Source organism: Scardinius erythrophthalmus, assembly GCF_964197995.2.
Source record: "Scardinius erythrophthalmus genome assembly, chromosome: 10".
NCBI lineage: Eukaryota > Metazoa > Chordata > Actinopteri > Cypriniformes > Leuciscidae > Scardinius > Scardinius erythrophthalmus.
The window spans coordinates 409,180-429,179 of NC_138230.1; the positions used below are offsets into that span (position 1 = coordinate 409,180).

The window sequence follows — 20,000 nt, forward strand, 5'->3', positions numbered from 1 at the left end:
AAGTACGCCGCTGTTCCATTTGCAGAATTACCGGACTTGCGCCCTCTTGTTTCTGTAGTGTCTCTTTATTCTCCATTAGCTGATCCAGAGAAAGCCAGACTAACATCTAAAACCTGTAAGCAAAACACACACAGTCAAATGTGTGCAACATTATTGCATTATCCACTTTAGGACAAGAAACTAAAAGAAACTACTTAGACTATTACAGCAGAACTTGGTAACTTTTTTAACTTAATAAAACTGTCTAGAAATCATTTGGATGGTTAAACAACCTGTTCTGGTGATATTGGTGACTTTCCCCGCTCCCCCCAGCGTTCCCAGGCGGAAAACCAACCTACCGTCCCGGCAAGATAGAAATTGGAGGCCTCGTGAGAAGCGAGAACGAGCGCAAAACACGAATTGCTTTACAGCAATTCGACATAAACACACACGCATGTATGATGTATTACCAGATTACCCACCTCGGTAGACATAGCTCCACACGATACAGTTGGCTTGCTCCGATCATAACACACGCACATGAGCAGCGGTAGAGAGGGGGAGGAGGCCGCCGCAAGTGAGTTTTTTACGATCGTGTTGTGAAATATATGCCCCACAGCTGTAGGGGGAGCTCGTGGGGAAAACATGCGACAACAAAAGGGAAAATCAGCAAAGAAGTGACTAGAGTTCGCTAGAGTTGCCGAGTTCTGCTTTAAATTAGAGATTATAATATAACACTGATACATGATTGTTAAAGCTGTTTTTAAACAGTCAGATTTTGATTTTGCATCTGAATCACCATGAATGATAACCCTTGACCCTTATCTATAATCCTGTATGACTGTCCTCTTTCTGTGTCACTGGCTCAGTTTCATTTATGATAAACTTTTTTAATTGGGCAGAAGTACGGCGGTTCCAGTTTAACCCCTGCAGGCGCAATCATCGAGTCGGCAACAGCCGCCCGGCAAGATCAGTTTGGATTATTCTACTCCTGTTCCTTTCAGGTAATGTCCATCCAAACCCAGGCCCAAAATTGCTTGAGCTTCTGAGCCCTGACGATTTAAAAGATAGCAGTGGCTTGCGTTTTATACATGTCAACGTGCGCAGCCTGATTAATAAGATCGATGCTATTCGTCTGTGGGCTAAACTGACAGAAAGTGACGTAATCGTCTTGTCAGAAACATGGCTCAAACCATCAATCACGAGCAATATGATTCATATCGAAGGGTATAATCTCTTTAGGACAGATCGTATGGGTAAAGGAGGGGGAGTAGCCATATATGTTAAGGCATCGTTGGAATGTTGTTCCATTGAATCAATAACAAAGCCAAAATTCTTTGAATTATGTGCCATTAAACTAAATCTCCCCAATGGCGCTTTTCTGACTGTGGTGGGATGTTACCGCCCACCCTCGGCTGCGGCTGGAGCAACTTCTCTATTGTCTGACTTTTTGCATAAACTGTCCAATGAGTATATTCTCCTAGGAGATCTGAACTGGGACTGGCTATCACCTTCATCAGCGTTAAGAGACATATGTGATGCTTTACATTTGACGCAACTAGTACAATCACCTACACGTCTAAATCAAAAAAGAATGGACAAATCGACATTAATTGAAGTAATTCTGTCTAATGCTCCACATAAGTATTCGGCTACTGGAGTTTTCTGTAATGATATCAGTGATCACTGTATGGTTGTGTGTGTTAGAAACTGCAAATTGACTAAAACTAAGCCACGGTATATTTTTAAACGAAATTATAAATGTTTTAATGAGCAAGCTTTTCTTCATGAAATCTATCAGAGTGATTTAAACTTAGTTTGTGATATGGATGATGTTGAGCTGGCCTGGAATTATTTTAAAAAGACCTTTTTAGCTATAGTTGAAAAACATGCCCCTATCAGAAGATACAGAGTGAGGGGTAGAGACAATCCTTGGTTTAATGACTCTATTGCAACAGCTATTAGAGAATGAAATAAAGCATGGATTAAAGCAAAAGTAAATAATAATGATAAATGCTGGGTAAATTATAAGGTATTAAGAAACAAATGCACAAGACTAATAAAAAGTACAAAAAGTGAATATTATTTGAATTTATTAAATGAAAACCTTAATGATCCCAAAATTTTTTGGAAAGTAATTAAATCTTCTTCGGGAGACGTACCCCCCTCCAACTATCCCAGAAGTTATGATAGCAAGTCAGGGTGAAGTAAGGGGTAAACAAAATATAGTAGATACTTTCAACAAGCATTTTATTAATGCAGGAACAAATACTCAGTCAACACTCCCAACCAACTCCACAGATAGTGTAACTTCTATCACAAACTTGTCTAATGTAAATTTGAATAATTTTAACTTTACTTCAATATCTGTCTTTGAAGTGCAAAAGGCACTGTCAGGCCTGGACTGTAAAAAGTCTGCTGGGCCAGACCAGATTGAGCCATTTTTTCTCAAAACTGCTGCAAATTTGATTGCTAAACCCATCTCTTCCATTTTTAATCTTAGTTTATACAGTGGTTCTATCCCCAAATCATGGAAATCTGCATTTGTCCTCCCACTATTAAAAAGTGGAGACCCATCTGCCTTAGATAATTATCGGGCAATTTCCAGATTATCTGTCTTGTCTAAATTATTTGGGTCTCTTATAAATGAGCAACTAAAACATTTTTTTAGCTGATAACTGTATTTTAAGTTCTACTCAGTCTGGTTTTCGGAAAGGACACAGTACAATTACGGCTGTAACCTCTGTTACAAATGATATTGTTAATGCTTTAGATGGCAAAAAGTCTTGTGCTGCTTGATTCATTGACTTATCTAAAGCTTTTGACACCGTTGACCATAATCTCCTTCTACAAAGTTTGCAAAACATAGGTTTTAGTAGCACTGTGCTAAACTGGTTTTCTGATTACCTGAGTGGTAGAACACAGTGTGTGACATTAGATAACTGTACCGAATCATTGCTAGAAGTAAAAATGGTTGTCCCCCAAGGATCAGTTTTGGGCCCTATTTTATTTTCTATTTATATAAATAATTTAGGAGAAGGTCTGAATCAAACAAAGGCTCATTTTTATGCAGATGACACTATTTTGTACACCTCTGCTACATCATTGAAGGAAGCAATTTATCATTTACAGTCTGCCTTTAGTGAGGTACAAAAATCTTTGGTAGGATTAAAGTTGGTATTAAATGCTAAAAAAACTAAATTAATGGTCTTTACACGTTCACATTCTCCTATGGATTTCACTATTTTAACACAAAGTGGTACTCCAATAGAGAGAGTGACTTCTTACAAATACCTAGGTATTTGGATTGATGATAAATTGTCTTTTGGGGTCCATATTGAAAGCCTTTTAAAAAAACTCAAACCTAAGTTAGGTTTTTATTTTAGATTAAAGAGGTGCTTTCCTTATTCAGTAAGGAAAAGGTTGGTGCAGAGTTCATTCTTAACAGTTTTGGATTACGGTGATTTAATTTATATGCACTCTACCTCATTTTTATTAAAAAAACTAGATGTATTATATCACTCTGCCTTACGTTTCATTACAGATGCAACAGCTAGGACTCACCACTGCACTCTGTATGAAACTGTACAATGGCCCTCCCTCTCTCTCAGAAGAAAATTACATCTATTGATTTTTATTGCCAAAGCACTAATGGGTAAATTACCCATTTACATTTCAAATTTACTTACTTACCAAAACAGTGTTCACAGAACAAGGTCGTCAAAAAAATATTATTAATTATTCCATCAACAAAAACAGAATTTGGTAAAAAAGCTTTTTCATCATATGCACCAAATGTCTGTAATGAACTCCAAAACACCTTAAAGCAACAACATGGAACTTTTCCTCTGCGGTCGCCCTACAGGTTGGAAGCGGAATTGTCCATTACCGCTGTCGTAAAATGATTTACGGTTACTGTATATGAAGCATGCAGGTTTTTTTCATATGGGCAATGACAATATTATTAATCTTCCCCCTTTCATAATTTATACATGTTTAGTAGACTAAACATTTTAACTCAAACATTTGCGATTTGCATGTCGATTGCAATGCTCAAATCTGAACGAGAATGATAGCGATAGCATCCTAACCATCTAAAACTACCATGTTAGTGTTTACTAGCTACCAGATTGATAATTCGCTCATCTACTAGCTGATTCATGAAGATAAATAAATGGAGGACCAGATAGTTTCCGTAACGTAGCCAGGCAGACAACAGATTAGAAAAACTAAAGATAGTATGCAAGCAATTTACAGTTACTTACTAGTTCAACAGCATGACGGCCAAGTCAGCATCGGTCTGGTAACTCTCCTCCTCCATTAGCTAACGCCAGCGAGCAAACGCTCGACCAATATTGATCCTCGTCCTGACTTTCAGTTTATTACTCTCCCTTTTCCTCTTCCGACTCTACTCCGACAAAACCTTGGACTTCTTACGTTTCGCTGCTGCTTCAGCCATGACGAAAACAGACGTAGGAAAACAAACGCGCTGGTTGGCCACATTTGAGGAAGTGGTGGGCAAAGTGACGTATGCCGTAAAGCAGTCGAATTTTGTAGTTCTTTTTGAGCTCTGGTTACTACCCGCACCCCGAAGTTACATAGTGCCAGTAAAAGCGATACAGACCCCGTCAGGCTCTGGCAGACGTCTCATTCAACCTATTGTAAGTCGATGTACTATCACAAGGGTCTTGGAAATATATTATGAAGGTTGAAAAGTTACATGTTGTTGCTTTAAATTTAGAATCACTTCCATCAATTAATATTTTTAAAAACCCGTTAAAGTCAACTTTGACTGAACGGTGTAATTGTTTTTAACTAGGTACCCTTTAAATTATATGTTTGTTTTTACTTAATTTAAACAAAATGTCTTGTTTGTATATGTATAGTCTATGTATAGAGATTTGTTGTGTAGTATGTACATTTTTTTGTCCTGTCTTTTTTTTATGTTTTTTCTTTGCAACTTTTTGGCCGCCTATCTTGGCCAGGACTCCCTGGGAGAAGAGTTACTGTAGCTCAATGGGACTTTTCCTGGTTAAATAAAGGTTAAATAAAAAAAATAAAAATAAAAAAAAATAAAGAAACTACTGATAAATATTAACCATTATCTTCTATTGCAATTGACATTCTCTCAAAATACATCATTTAGGGATAAAAAGACAATGATTAAAGCAAAATATTGAATTGTTTAAAATAAAAAGACACTTGAAGATATTTAATTGTTGCTATAAACTATTATTTAAAAAAAAAATAATCAAACTCTTATTAAACATGTTTATAGTGTGTAATTCACCATCTCAAGAAAAGTAAATTAAGAAGAAACAAAATTAACTTTATATTAAAATATGAACAGTTTTAATCATCACTACTCACTCAAGTGTCTCCAGTTTATAATGTGGATCCTTCTTCAGATCAGAGAGCAGCTTCACATCTGAGTATATTAGCTTATTTCCAGTCAGATTCAGTTCTCTCAGGTGTGAGGGGTTTGATCTCAGAGCTGAAGTCAGAGCAGCACAACCTTCATCTGTAACACCACAATAACTCAACCTGTAGAGAACAATGACACTCTTCAGTCTCACAGTTCAGGAAACACTGATATAATTGGTAAGATATATATGAATTTATCCTTTCTCCTCAACAGATTTGTATATGACAGCAGTTGTCACCTCTTCACATCATCCAATCATGTTTTTGACTTGTAAAAACTATCAAAAGTAAAATGACTTCAGAAGCATTGGAAATAATCCACGGAAGATTAAACGTACACTGTTCAAAAAAATTAAAGGAACACTTTGAAAACACATCAGATCTCAATGGGGAAAAATATCATGCTGGATATCTATTGTAGCGTTTACGACTCTGGGTAAATATGAATTAGCTCAAGAATATGGGGAATTTTGGGAATATTAATATTTATGACTCATGGTCATAATTCATAAGTCGCATGTACATTTATTTTATCAATTATCGAGATTACCTTGTTCTGTAACTGGTCTGACCAACATTTAATTCGTCCAGCGAAACAAATGTAAAATCATTACAGTTAAGAAGAGGTATTCACAAACTTCAAGGAAGTTTATGTCCTGGCCACGGACATCAAACTCTCTGAGTTTATTAATTACAACTACTCAAGTAGTCTATATATATATATCGAGCTTTGTAGCTAATAATTGGATCTTTTCAAGTTTCATTGACTTATAAGGTGGATTTTGCAAACACGGAGACAGTGAAAAGTATTTATGAATTTTAATAAAGGCAAAACTAGAGATTATATGAGCTACGAATATAAACGTACGTAAAAATGCAAACAATAAACAAACAAACATATAACCAAACAATAACATAAGTGATCAGAATGAAATGAAAGCAAGGAAGAAATAGAGAGAAGGGAAAAGCTAGTAATTATTACATACAGAAACCTAGGTTCACGAGACACCTGGAAAGCTTTTATCAGATAATGTACTTGCAGAATTCTGTGCTCTTCCGAGTGATGCTGAGGCAGGAAGCGAGAGTGGTGTCCTATTTTCCGCTGCGTCTTCCAGTGCTGCGAAGTTTAAAAAGGCTCACTTGACGTAATATTACCGAGAAAGTCAGGTGCGTCTCCCGGGACGGGAGAGGTTGAAAGTCTTGGTTGCAAGGGACGCAGCTACGACTCGGACATGTGCTCGCTCGATAGAGAAGACTAAGGCCTTCTTCAGATGATCCTTGGAGAAGCGCTGCGCCGGGGATAAGAGGAGGTCAGGGATGAGAGCGACCGGAGAAGAGAAGAGATCCGGGAAGAAGAGAGTGAGGAAACTGAAGGTTTGGACTTTTATCAGGGTCCCAGGTACCGCCCCCTTCTTCGTGGAGGACGAATCCTCGGTCGAGATTTTCTGGCGGGAAGATCCCTTTGTTCGTTTGGGACCGGTCTCCTGGCTCGAGTTACAGTGACGATTGACTTAAGCCTTTCGGTTCCAGAAATATGAATTGTGTAAACAATGTATATTGCTGCATTCTACTATTGGAATTCGACTCTGTTAGATTGAGAGAATTCCATAGACATCAGACACATCACATGAAGGTTGTAGAAATGCGAAGTTACAGGAGATATGCAGAATTACACACATATAAAGTTTGATTAAACACACAATAAAATTGTCAGTGTTTCCATTATGGCCAACACTTGTGAAACATAGGAATACATATCAACATTTAAAGAGTTTTCTCTGAAATGATCCAATGGACAAAAGTTCCATGTGCGTTAAGGTGTTGGAATGTTGGTTTGCCCAGGAACTGGATGAGCTGCAGCTTTGGAACCATAAAAGTTTATGACCAGGTTGAGGTGTGTTACAAGACACTATTAAGTGATTTTCTTTCAATGAACCTTCAGAATTAAAGATTTTACTCTTAGCAACCCACACCTCTATTATAAAGCAAAGCTAATCACACACATACATATCGGAAGGTATACACTCAAGAGCCATATTTCTACATGAAATTGTACTCAAAGGAGGTTTTGTGTGTGTGGGGGTGTGTGTGTGTGTGTGTGTGTGTGTGTGGGTCATGAGGTTGTAAAGTCACAGGGAGTCCATGCTGAAATGGGGGGTTTTACAAGGGATTCTTAAAACAGGGTCCTCTTTTATGGCTCAATTGTCCCTCTGGGGAAATTATTAACCATCGAGGACATTTGACGATGGGTTTTGACGTCACATGATTCCTTAATTTGAAAAGCAGATGCCATTGTCGCTACACTATACTAATATGGACTGGGTAATGTGTTATGAACGAAAGGATGCCACATCGTTTGATGGAAATGAAAATGATCAACCTACAGAGGATTGAATTCAAAGACACCCCGGAAATCTAAGTGAAAAAATGATGCAGCAGGCTTGTCAATTTTGCTTAAATTTCATTGCAGCAACTCAAAATGGTGCTCAGTAGTTTGTATGGCCCCCACGTGCTTGTATGCATGCCTGACAACGTCGGGGTATGCTCCTAATGAGACGACGGATGGTGTCCTGGGGTATTTCCTCCCAGATCTGGACCAGCGCATCACTGAGCTCCTGGACAGTCTGAGGTGCAACCAGGTGATGTCAGATGGACCGAAACACAATGTCCCAGAGGTGTTCTATTGGATGTAGGTCAGGTGAGCGTGGTGGCCCTTCAATAGTATCATTCCTTCATCCTCCAGGAACTGCCTGCATGCTCTCGCCACATGAGGCCGGGCATTGTTGTGCACCAGGAGGAACCCAGGACCCACTGCACCAGCATAGGGTCTGACAATGGATCCAAGGATTTCATCCCGATACCTAATGGCAGTCAGGGTGCCATTGTCTAGCCAGCAGAGGTCTGTGCGTCCCTCCATGGATATGCCTCCCCAGACCATCACTGACCCACCACCAAACCGGTCATGCTGAACGATGTTACAGGCAGCATAACATTCTCCACGGCTTCTCCAGACCCTTTCCTGTCTGTCACGTGCTCAGGGTGAACCTGCTCTCATTTGTGAAAACCACAGGGCACCAGTGGCGGATCTGCCAATTCTGGTGTTCAATGGGAAATGCCAATCGAGCTCCCTGGTGCTGGGCAGTGAGCACAGGGCCCACTAGAGGACGTCGGGCCCTCAGGCCACCCTCATGAAGTCTGTTTCTGATTGTTTGGTCAGAGACATTCACACCAATGGCCTGCTGGAGGTCATTTTGTAGGGCTCTGGCAGTGCTCATCATGTTCATCCTCGCACAAAGGAGCAGATACCGGTCCTGCTGATGGGTTAAGGACCTTCTACGGCCCTGTCCAGCTCTCCTAGAGTAGCTGTCTGTCTTCCTGGAATCTCCTCCATGCTCTTGAGACTGTGCTGGGAGACACAGCAAACCTTCTGGCAATGGCACGTATTGATGAGCCATCCTGAAGGAGCTGGACTGCCTGCGCAACCTCTGTAGGGTCCAGGTATCGCCTCATGCTACCAGTAGTGACACTGACCCTAGCCAAATGCAAAACTGGTGAAAAGTCCAAAAAGATGAGTAGGGAAAATATGTCAGTGGCCTCCACCTGTAAAACCATTCCTGTTTTGGGGGTTGTCTCACTGTTGCCCATCTAGTGCACCTGCTGTTAATTTCATTAACACTAAAGCAGCTGAAACTGATTTCCAACCCCCTCTGTTACTTAACTGACCAGATCAATATCCCAGGAGTTTAACTGACTTGATGCTATTCTCTGATTAAAAAGTGTTCCCTTTATTTTTTTGAGCAGTGTACTTTTCAGTTACTTGATGTTAAACTTTTTTCTATATTTTATTTTTGTATATCATTCATTATTCACCACAGGAGAAAAATAAACGACGTTGAGACTTTTATAAAATCTTACCACAGTTTCTCCAGTTTACAGTGAGGTTCCTTCAGTAGATCAGAGAGCAGATTGACTCCTGAATCTCCTACTTTATTCCTTGACAGATCCAGTTGTCTCAGGTGTGAGCGGTTTGATCTCAGAGCTGAAGTCAGAGCAGCACAACCTTCATCTGTAACACCACACTCCATCAACCTGTAGAGAACAATGACACTTTTCAGTCTCTCAGTTCAGGATCTACAGCTCAGATTAGCAGGAACTTCACAATCAGACACTTAATCCACGGCACCATTAACAGGTCCAGTCTAAGGTTCAGACCCGCTTCTACAAACTGCTTGAGCGGGTTAGTTTCCATATCATAAAAATTGCAAGAATATTCGATAACACTTTATTTAACAGTGTCCTTATTACATATGTTACATAAACTTACCATAATAATAATAGTAAATTATGCATAATTACATGCAACTAACCCTCAACCAAATCCTAATCCTATTCTAACCCCATAGTAAGTACATGTAGTTGCTTAATATTACTCAGTACTTAAATATATAATTACACTGTAACAACACCTTAAAATAAAGTGTAACCGAATATTATTTTTTATGCAAATACCCCAAAATCATCAACATATCTGTATATGAACATGGTTGTCACATCTTTACATCATCCAGTCATGATTAATCTGTCATTAATATTGTAAAATGATGTCAGACATATTGGAAAGAATGTAATGAAAATAAAAACAACAGTCCCATTACTAATTTCATAGTTGACTTTTCTTTTTCTTTTTTTGTATGTCAATCATTATTTACCATTAAAATAGAGGACTATGTTGTGAAATTTTATACAATCTTACCACAGTTTCTCCAGTTTACAGTTAGGGTCCTTCAGTAGAACAGAGAGCTGCTTGACTCCAGAATCTACTACTTTATTCCATGACAGATCCAGTTCTCTCAGGTGTGAGGGGTTTGATCTCAGAGCTGAAGTAAGAGCAGCACAACCTTCATCTGTAACAACACAATACCTCAACCTGTAGAGAACAATGACACTCTTCAGTCTCTCAGTTCAGGATCTACAGCTCAGAAGCAGGAACTTCACAATCAGACACTTAATCCACGGCACCATTATCAGGTCCAGTCTAAGGTTCAGACCCACTTCTACAAACTGCTTGAGCGGGTTAGTTTCCATATCATAAAAATTGCAAGAATATTCGATAACTCTTTATTTAACAGTGTCCTTATTACATATGTTACATAAACGTACCATAGTAATAACATTGAAATATGCATAATTACATGCAACTAACCATTAACCAAACCCTAATCCTACTCTAACCCTATAGTAAGTACATGTAGTTGCTTAATATTACTCAGTACTTAAATATATAATTACACTGTAACAACGACACCTTAAGATAAAGTTTAACCGAATATTATTTTTTTGGCAAGTACCCAAAAATCATCAACATATCTGTATATGAACACGGTTGTCACATCTTTACATCATCCAGTCATGTTTAATCTGTCATTAATATTGTAAAATGATGTCAAACACATTGGAAAGAATCTAATGAAAATAAAAGCAACAGCTCATTAATAATTTCACAGTAGAATTTTTTTTTTGTATGGCAATCATTATTTACCATTAAAATAGAGGACTTTGTTGGGACATTTTATACAATCTTACCACAGTTTCTCCAGTTTACAGTGAGGATCCTTCAGTAGATCAGAGAGCTGCTTGACTCCAAAATCTCCTACTTTATTTCCAGTCAGATTCAGTTGTCTCAGGTGTGAGCGGTTTGACCTCAGAGCTGAAGTCAGAGCAGCACAACCTTCATCTGTAACACCACACTCCATCAACCTGTAGAGAACAATGACACTCTTCAGTCTCTCAGTTCAGGATCTACAGCTCAGATAAGCAGGAACTTCACAATCAGACACTTAATCCATGGCACCATTAACAGGTCTTGTCTAAGGTTCAGACCCGTTTCTACAAACTGCTTGAGCGGGTTAGTTTCCATATCATAAAAATTGCAAGAATATTCGATAACACTTTATTTATAAGTTTCCTTGTTACATATGTTAAATGAACTTACCATAGTAATAACAGTAAATTATGCATAATTACATGCAACTAACCCTCAACCAAACCATAATCATACTCTAACCCTATATTAAGTACATGTAATTGCTTAATATTACTCAGTACTTAAATATATAATTACACTGTAACAATGACACCTTAAAATAAAGTGTAACCGAATATTATTCTTTTGGCAAGTACCCAAAAATCATCAACATATCTGTATATGAACACGGTTGTCACATCTTTACATCATCCAGTCATGTTTAATCTGTCATTAATATTGTAAAATGATGTCAGACATATTGGAAAGAATGTAATGAAATTAAAAGCAACATTCCCATTAGTAATTTCATAGTTGATTTTTTTTTTTGTATGTCAATCATTATTTACTGTAACACAGTTCATATGTTACAGGAAGAAGGAGGCGGGAACCGGCGAACATTCAAATATTTTGATAAATAAATAAACCAATACAAAAATGAAAGTAAAAGCCAGCAGCCCCTCGCGGACGACTGCTGGCCACACAAAACAGCAACAAAACATAACATAAAACTCAGGCCTGTTCCTCTCTCGCTCTTCACTGTCGTCGCTCCTCCTTTATGCTTCCGCTCCTCCGTGAGAGATACGAGACTGGTGCATCGTGCAGGTGTGGCTCATCATTAATCACGCCACCATCCTCGTGCCGCTCTCCCACGGCCCTCGGCCTCGTCCTGCTCTCCACATTTACCATTAAAATAGAGGACTATGTTGATAAATTTTATACAATCTTACCAGAGTATCTCCAGTTTACAGTGAGGATCCTGTAGTAGATCAGATAGCAGCTTGACTCCAGAATCTCCTACTTTATTCTCAGACAGATCCAGTTTTCTCAGGTGTGAGGGGTTTGATCTCAGAGCTGAAGTCAGAGCAGCACAACCTTTATATCTAACACCACAATAACCCAACCTGTAGCAAACAATTACACTCTTCAGTCTCTCAGTTCAGGAAACACTGATATAAATGATAAAATACATATATGAATTTCTTCTTTCTCCTCAACAGATTTGTATATGAAAGCAGTTGTCACCTCTTCACATCATCCAATCATGCTTATAACTATTGTTGTGGAAAATATGCAATTGTCCTGTTACAAGTATGCCTTTTTGTAAACTAGTTAACCTGTAAATAATAAAACTATACTTAATTGAAACTAAGAAGTTCGCCTGTCAAAAGTCTTTGATTTCTAAAAAACTGAACAGACCACAAAGAAGTCTTCTGACCTATAGATTGTGAGTATGAAAATTCAGATTCTTATGATTTAGGACAGATTTGACGTACTATACCTAACCTGAGAATAATTAACATAAGGTTAAATGTGTCTAGAAATATGCATCATAAAACACTATCAAAAGTAAAATGACCTCAGAAGCTTTGGAAAGAATCTACTGAAGATTAAACATCCTTTTCAGTTACTTGATGGTAAACGGTTTTTTTTTTTTTGTTTTTTTGTTTTTTGTTGTATATATTATTTTTGTATATTATTCATTATTCACCACAGGAGAAAAACAGATGATGTTGAAGCTTTTATAAAATCTTACCACAGTATCTCCAGTTTACAGTGATGATCCTTCAGTAGATCAGAGAGCAGCTTGACTCCAGAATCTCTTACTTTATTCAATGACAGATTCAGTTCTCTCAGGTGTGAGGGGTTTGATCTCAGAGCTGAAGTCAGATCAGCACAACCTTCATCTGTAACACCACAATCATACAACCTGTAGAGAACAATGACACTCTTCAGTCTCTCAGTTCAGGAAACACTGATGATATGATATATGAATGAACTTCTCCTTTAACAGTATTGCTTTGGTATGAAAGCAAATTCTAAACTCATGAATATGATCATGTTTTATCAGTGTAATGATTGTTGTCAGTGTGACTTACTGAACTGATCTGGATTCTTTAACCACAGGCAGCAGCTTCTGAAGAACTTCATCTGCTGTATTTCGTGCTCCAATAAACTTTCTTAGATTAAAAACATCCATCTTCTGCTCTGATGTCAGCAACACATAAACCACAGCTGACCACTGTGAAGAGGAGAGTTTGGTTCCTCCTATTTTTCTAGATTTCAGATAATCTTGGATCTCCTTCATCAGTGAATCATCACCCAGTTCATTCAGACAGTGGAACAGATTGATGGATCTCTCTGGAGAGCGATTCTCCCTGATCTTCTGTTTGATGATCTGAACTGTTTCCTCTTTGTTGTAGGAGCAGCTTCCAGTCTGTGTCAGTAGTTCTCGTAAGAGACTCTGATTGGACTCCAATGAGAGACCCAGAAGGAAACGCAGGAAAAGGTCCAGATGTCCATTCTTACTCTTGAAGGCTTTATTTACAGCTCTCTGGTGCAGCTCAGATAATGAATGATATTTCTTCTGGTTTAAGATTTTAGAAAAGAGGCTTTGTTTGGTAATTTGTTCAAACACATTTTTCTTCTCATTTGTAAAGTAAATGTGTGCATATAGAGCTGCTAGATGTTCCTGGATGCTCAGATGAACAAAGCAGAAGACTTTTCCCTGATACAAGCCCAACTCCTCTCTGAAGATCTGAGTGCACAATCCTGAGTACACTGATGCTTCTGTCACATCAATGCCACACTCTCTCAGGTCTTCCTCATAGAAGATCAGGTTGCCTTTCACAAGCTGCTGGAAAGCCAGTTTCCCCAGTTTGAGAATCATGTCTTCATCTTTCACTCTCCTCTCATAGTCCTTCTCATGTCTGATGTTGGTCTGAATGATCAGGAAGTGTGTGTACATCTGAGTGAGAGTCTTGGGGATCTTTCCTCTCTCTGCTTCACTCAACATCTTCTCTAGAACAGTGGCTGAGATCCAGCAGAACACTGGGATTTGGCACATGATGTGGAGGCTCCTCGAGGACTTCAGGTGTGTGATGATTGTATTGGCCAGACTCTGATCAATGATTCTCTTCCTGAAGTATTCCTCCTTCTGTGGCTCATTGAAGCCTCGTACCTCTGTCACTCGATGGACACACTCAGAGGGGACGAGATCCGCTGCTGCTGGTCTGGAGGTGATCCAGATGAGAGCAGAGGGAAGCAGATTCCCCTCAATGAGGTTCATCAGCAGCTCGTCCACTGAGGCTGATTCAGATATATCACACAGTTTCACTTCGCTCTTAAAGTTCAGAGACAGACGACACTCATCCAGACCATCAAAGATGAACAACACTTTATATTCATCACTGGATATTTCCTTTTCTTTTGTTTCAGGGAAAAAGACATGAAGAAGTTCTGAAAGACTGAGTGTTTTGTCCTTCATCAAGTTGAGCTCTCTGAAAGGAAGTGGAAATATGAGCTGGACATCCTGATTCTCTTTCCCTTCAGCCCAGTCCACAATGAACTTCTGCACAGAGACTGTTTTTCCAATGCCAGCGACTCCCTTTGTCAGCACAGTTCTGATGGGTGTGTCTTGTCCAGGTAAAGGTCTAAAGATGTCATTGCATTTGATCGGTGTGTCCTCTGTTTCTGCTCTCCTGGACTGTGTCTCAATCTGTCTCACCTCATGCTCATTATTGATCTCTCCACTTTGACTCTCTGTGATGTAGAGCTCTGTGTAGATCTCATTCAGGAGTGTTGGGTTTCCCCGCTTTGCTGTTCCTTCACACAGACACTGAAACTTCTTCAGCAGATTTGATTTAAACGTGCTTTGGAAAATAACAGATTAGAGATTATACATTTCAGTAAATCGTACTGTATCCTTCAACATATGAAATTCGTTTATGTTTTCATGCTAAAACTGGTAGAGAAGAGACTGGTAGAGACACTTGCACAGTGTCTGTTTTCTTTATTACAGACGAAGTGTATTAGATGTAATATTTGTCAAATAAATTTTTCAGACGTTTACATGTAGCAACCAGGGATGTGACGATGAGAAATTTTCCCAATGGTTAATCGACGTGTGACAACACCGGTAATACCAGTATCATCAGGGGGGAGGGACCTCTTTTGCATCTCGCTTTTAAATCACTAATTTGAAATTGCGCATGACCATTCATAATGGTGCAGAGCGAGCATTTTCAATTATTCCCATGGAAGTTCCATAGGAAACATCTGAAAACGCTTGCTCTGCTCCGCTCAGCTCCGCTCAGCTCCACACCAGAGGACGACAATTGCTTGAATGGTAGATTCATTATTCTTAATGAAAAACACAACAACAAAAAAAAAAAACAGTACAATGACAAACTCGCTTAAATAGGCATTTTTATATTTCGCTTTGAAACCAAATCATCCACCGTCGTCTTTTCAGTCAAGAGTGAGGCGAAATGGGCGAAGTGAGGTGAGATCTGACTCCTGCTGCTGATCGGAGCTGTGACTCTCGGTCGGCTCATGATGCATTGAGCAGACGGTGTCAGTTTTGTAGCAAGCCTTGTAGAAACCAAGTGGTGGACAAGTGATGCGGCTGAACACCGGTAACACAGACTAACGCAGCAAACCTTGTAGAAACCAAAACATGTAACCAGTACTGCCAACGCTATCTCACAACCAATTCATACGAGTGAGTAAAAGGTGGCTAATTCGTATGACCTCACACAATAGAATCTAGAATCTAGAGATAGAATCTATCTATCTATCTATCTATCTATCTATCAAGAACCTGAACCATCACAATCCAAGATGGCCGCCACCAGTTGAGTTCTTTTGTTTGTGTGCATGTGCTGAGTTACTCTTCATGTGTTTTTATGTTCCTGGCTTTTGTAATATCTAACCAAGGAAAGTAAATTTCTTCCGGGAAACTCAAGTTTATTGAGTGTCTTCGTATGGTATCGCATGGTGCCTTGTTGTACTTGGATCTGTCTTAGAAGGAGAGTGATTACTGCCACCGGCCTGCTGAAAATTTGATCTGCTAAAGATCCAGGGGAATTTGAAATCTACTCTGTCTTCTGGATGGTCTGGGCTCGGTTTGTTCCCCATGCCTGGATGGTAGTGATGTGAAAATAACAATAACTTGGATTTAGCGTGCCCATGCTCTTCCTGCAAGGATCACGGATGCTGTATGCTGGTTAACACATTGCATCTGTGAAGCGTCTCATGATGGATTAAACCATAACAAGTTTCACGGATCACCGAAAAGCTTGCGTGTTGGTCAAAATATTTGGACAAGCGAAAGTGTCTCAAGATTGTTCTACAAGACTTACAAAATTCTGCAGTGAGCCCTTGGAACCTTTTGTCTGCTCAGCCTGTTTTATGAAAGCAAAATGCATCTTTTACTATTTTTACTACTCACAGCATTTAATGATGGATTTAAGTCCCGGCCAACCTCATTTATTGATGAGCAAAATCGGGTGAGTACATTCCAAATATCTCACTCCTCAACTAAGGAGGCATGCCGTTATCACCAGTCTATCCATCCTGCACAACAACAAATACTTTATAATCATCTACTACAAATGAATCCCTCGTTACACTTGCTAATAATGAACTTTTTAAATAACTACTCTACTGTGCAACATGGACCTTCATCACACTTGTCAGCCAGTGATTGTGATGAAAAACATACAGTGAAATCTATTGTCTTACTACTTTTGCTGTTATCTGGGAACGTACAGCCAAATCCTGGGCCTGACTCACTACAAATTATATATTCCCCATGCGACTTCAAAAACAGATCCGGTCTTGGAATTATGCATTTTAATGTTAGAAGTCTTCTTCCAAAAATGGACATATTAAGACTGTGGGTTGATGCAACGGATATGGACATCATGGTCTTATCAGAAACTTGGTTAAAATCTACAATAACAGATAATATGATTGCTATTGAGGGCTATAATATTTTCAGAGCAGATCGTCCAGGTAAGGGGGGCGGAGTTGCTATATACGTTAAATCAAAATTCTTAAGCTCAGTGACATTGTCAGTAAGTAGAGTCAAACAATTTGATTTACTGGCATTGAAAGTAAATTTATACAAGGATACATACCTCACTGTTGTTGGCTGCTACAGGCCACCCTCCGCCACAAAAGAAACTATTTTCTCTCTTCATGATGTATTACTCAACTTTAATGACTCTGAAGTAATTCTAATGGGTGACCTAAATTGGGATTGGCTTTCCCCTGCCTCTGAGAATATTAAAGACCTATTTGTCTCTTTGAATCTCACACAACTTATTGACACCCCAACTCGTATTAACCCGAGAGATCATAGCAAATCAACGCTGTTGGATGTCATTTTTACAAATATGCCATATAAATACACATCGACTGCTGTTTTTTGCAATGATGTCAGTGATCACTGTGCGATTGCTTGTATAAGAGACACAAAATTACCTAAACATAAATCTCGTTATGTTTTTAAAAGGTGTTTTAAACGTTTTAATGAACAGGCTTTTATTCAAGATCTGTACAACTGTAATTTGGAGACTGTCTGTTTGATACCTGATGTGGAACATGCTTGGGAATATTTTCATAATGCCTTTTCAGCTATTTGTAATAAGCATGCTCCTGTAAAGAAATTTAGGATTAGCGGGAGGAATAACCCATGGTTTACTGAAGAGTTAAGCTTTATGATCAGAGAAAGAAATGTTGCATGGGTTAAAGCTCAAGCCACAAATTCTACTGCTGACTGGACTGCTTTTAGAACTTTAAGAAATAAATGCACAAGCATGACCAGAAAAGCAAAATCAGATTACTATCTAAAAAATTTGTCTGAAAATCTTAATAACCCCTCTAAATTCTGGAAGCAAATTAAGTCTCTGTCTGGTTCCAATTCTTTTTCAGGTCTTCCACAACATATTTTTGTAAACTCAGTTGAAATTAAAAACAAAATTGACATAATTCGACATTTTAATAATCACTTTGTATCAGCTGGTTGTACTTCTAATGAGTCTAAATCAAGTTATCATTGCTCTGACTCTAGCACTGAAGCACTACCGGAAACTTTTGTTTTTAGACCTATTTTAAAAGAGGATGTCTGTATTGCTCTTAAAGCTATTGACTCAAAAAAATCAATAGGACCAGACAACCTAGAACCTTTCTTATTGAAGATTGCAGCTGAAATTATAGCTAAGCCTATAGCATACATTTTTAATTGTAGTCTGCAAACAAATTTAATTCCCAAATTATGGAAAGCAGCCTACGTAATTCCCTTGCTAAAGGGTGGCGACCCTTCAGATCTTCATAATTATAGACCAATTTCCAAACTTTCTATTCTTGCAAAAATTTTGGAAGCTCAAGTAAACTGTCAATTAAAAGAATATTTGGCAGAGCATGACATTTTAACTGATGTACAGTCAGGTTTTAGAGCAGGTCACAGCACTGTTACAGCAACTTTGTTGCTATTAAATGACATTATAAATGCCTTGGACAAAAAGCAACATTGCGCTGCCTTATTTGTGGATCTGTCCAAGGCATTTGACTCTGTTGACCATGAGTTATTGCTAAATAGATTACGTAATATTGGAATAGGAAACACAGCTATTAATTGGTTCAAAAATTATCTTATAGAACGAACGCAATGTGTTTCTATAGATGGTCTTAAATCAGACTTTTTAGAGATTTCCAAGGGTGTTCCTCAAGGTTCGATCTTAGCCCCTATTTTATTCTCTATATTTATAAATAATATTGGAAAGGATGTGCAAACTGCTAAACTGCACCTTTACGCAGATGATACTGTGATATATTCAGTCGCCCCTTCATTGAGCCAAGCCATAAATTACCTTCAATTAGCCTTTAAACAGCTCCAAGTCTCACTACATGGCCTTAAGTTAGTGCTAAATACTAAGAAAACCAAATTTATGACGTTTTCAAGGGCACGTTCCCAATCCCCAGATAATATAACTATTAACACACTAAATGGGGACTTAATTGAAAATGTTACATCATACAAGTATTTAGGTTTTTGGCTGGACAACAAACTTTCTTTTAAAGTTCATGTTGAAAAGCTTGTAAAAAAACTGAAAGTAAGACTGGGGTTTTTTTTTAGGAATAAGGCTTGCTTTAACCTGTTAGATAGAAAAAAACTTGTGCAGGCTACTTTTTTGAGTGTTTTGGACTATGGTGATGTTGTCTACATGCATGCTGCCTCTAGTACTCTCCACTTTTTAGATTCTGTGTATCACAGTGCTCTGCGCTTTATAACTAACTCTGGTTCCCGTACTCATCATTGTACGTTGTATGAACTGATTGGTTGGCCATCACTAAGTCTACGTAGACAACTTCATTTGCATATTTTTCTATACAAGGCCATGTTAGGTAAATTGCCGACATATTTATGTAATCTTCTTAAGAAGAATTCCAGCAGTTTTCATCTCCGTTCCACCAGGTGGCTCTCTTACCAGGTTCCAAGGGTTTTTACTGAGCTGGGGAGGAAAGCCTTCTCTTACTTTGCGCCATGGTCTTGGAATAATCTGCAAAACTTGCTACATCTAAATGATTTAGTCCCATTAAATGAATTCAAGACCATGTTAAAATGCCATATAACTCAAAAATGTAACTGCCATATGTGACCTGTTCCTTTTTATGTGATGCTTGTTTGGTTGTTTTGACTATGTTGTATTTGTATTTAAATTGTAACTGGTGTGCCGTCTTGGCCAGGTCTCCCTCGAAAAAGAGATTCTATCTCAAGGGACTTCCT

At 38.6% G+C, this 20,000-nt stretch overlaps 1 protein-coding gene across 1 annotated transcript in view; it reads right to left on the minus strand.

Moving 5' to 3' along the window:
• Positions 1–5,345: 5,345 nt before the first annotated feature.
• The window catches only part of LOC308696814 (NLR family CARD domain-containing protein 3-like), a gene marked incomplete at both ends in the record, with an annotated part of 21,097 nt that continues 6,442 nt past the window's right edge, over positions 5,346–20,000 (minus strand). The window contains 7 exons of the mRNA XM_081375715.1: positions 5,346–5,523; positions 9,319–9,492; positions 10,157–10,330; positions 10,987–11,160; positions 12,157–12,330; positions 12,963–13,136; positions 13,306–15,078. Coding sequence (XP_081231841.1) covers positions 5,346–5,523; positions 9,319–9,492; positions 10,157–10,330; positions 10,987–11,160; positions 12,157–12,330; positions 12,963–13,136; positions 13,306–15,078 — 2,821 coding nt within the window. The remainder of the gene's footprint in view (positions 5,524–9,318; positions 9,493–10,156; positions 10,331–10,986; positions 11,161–12,156; positions 12,331–12,962; positions 13,137–13,305; positions 15,079–20,000) is intronic.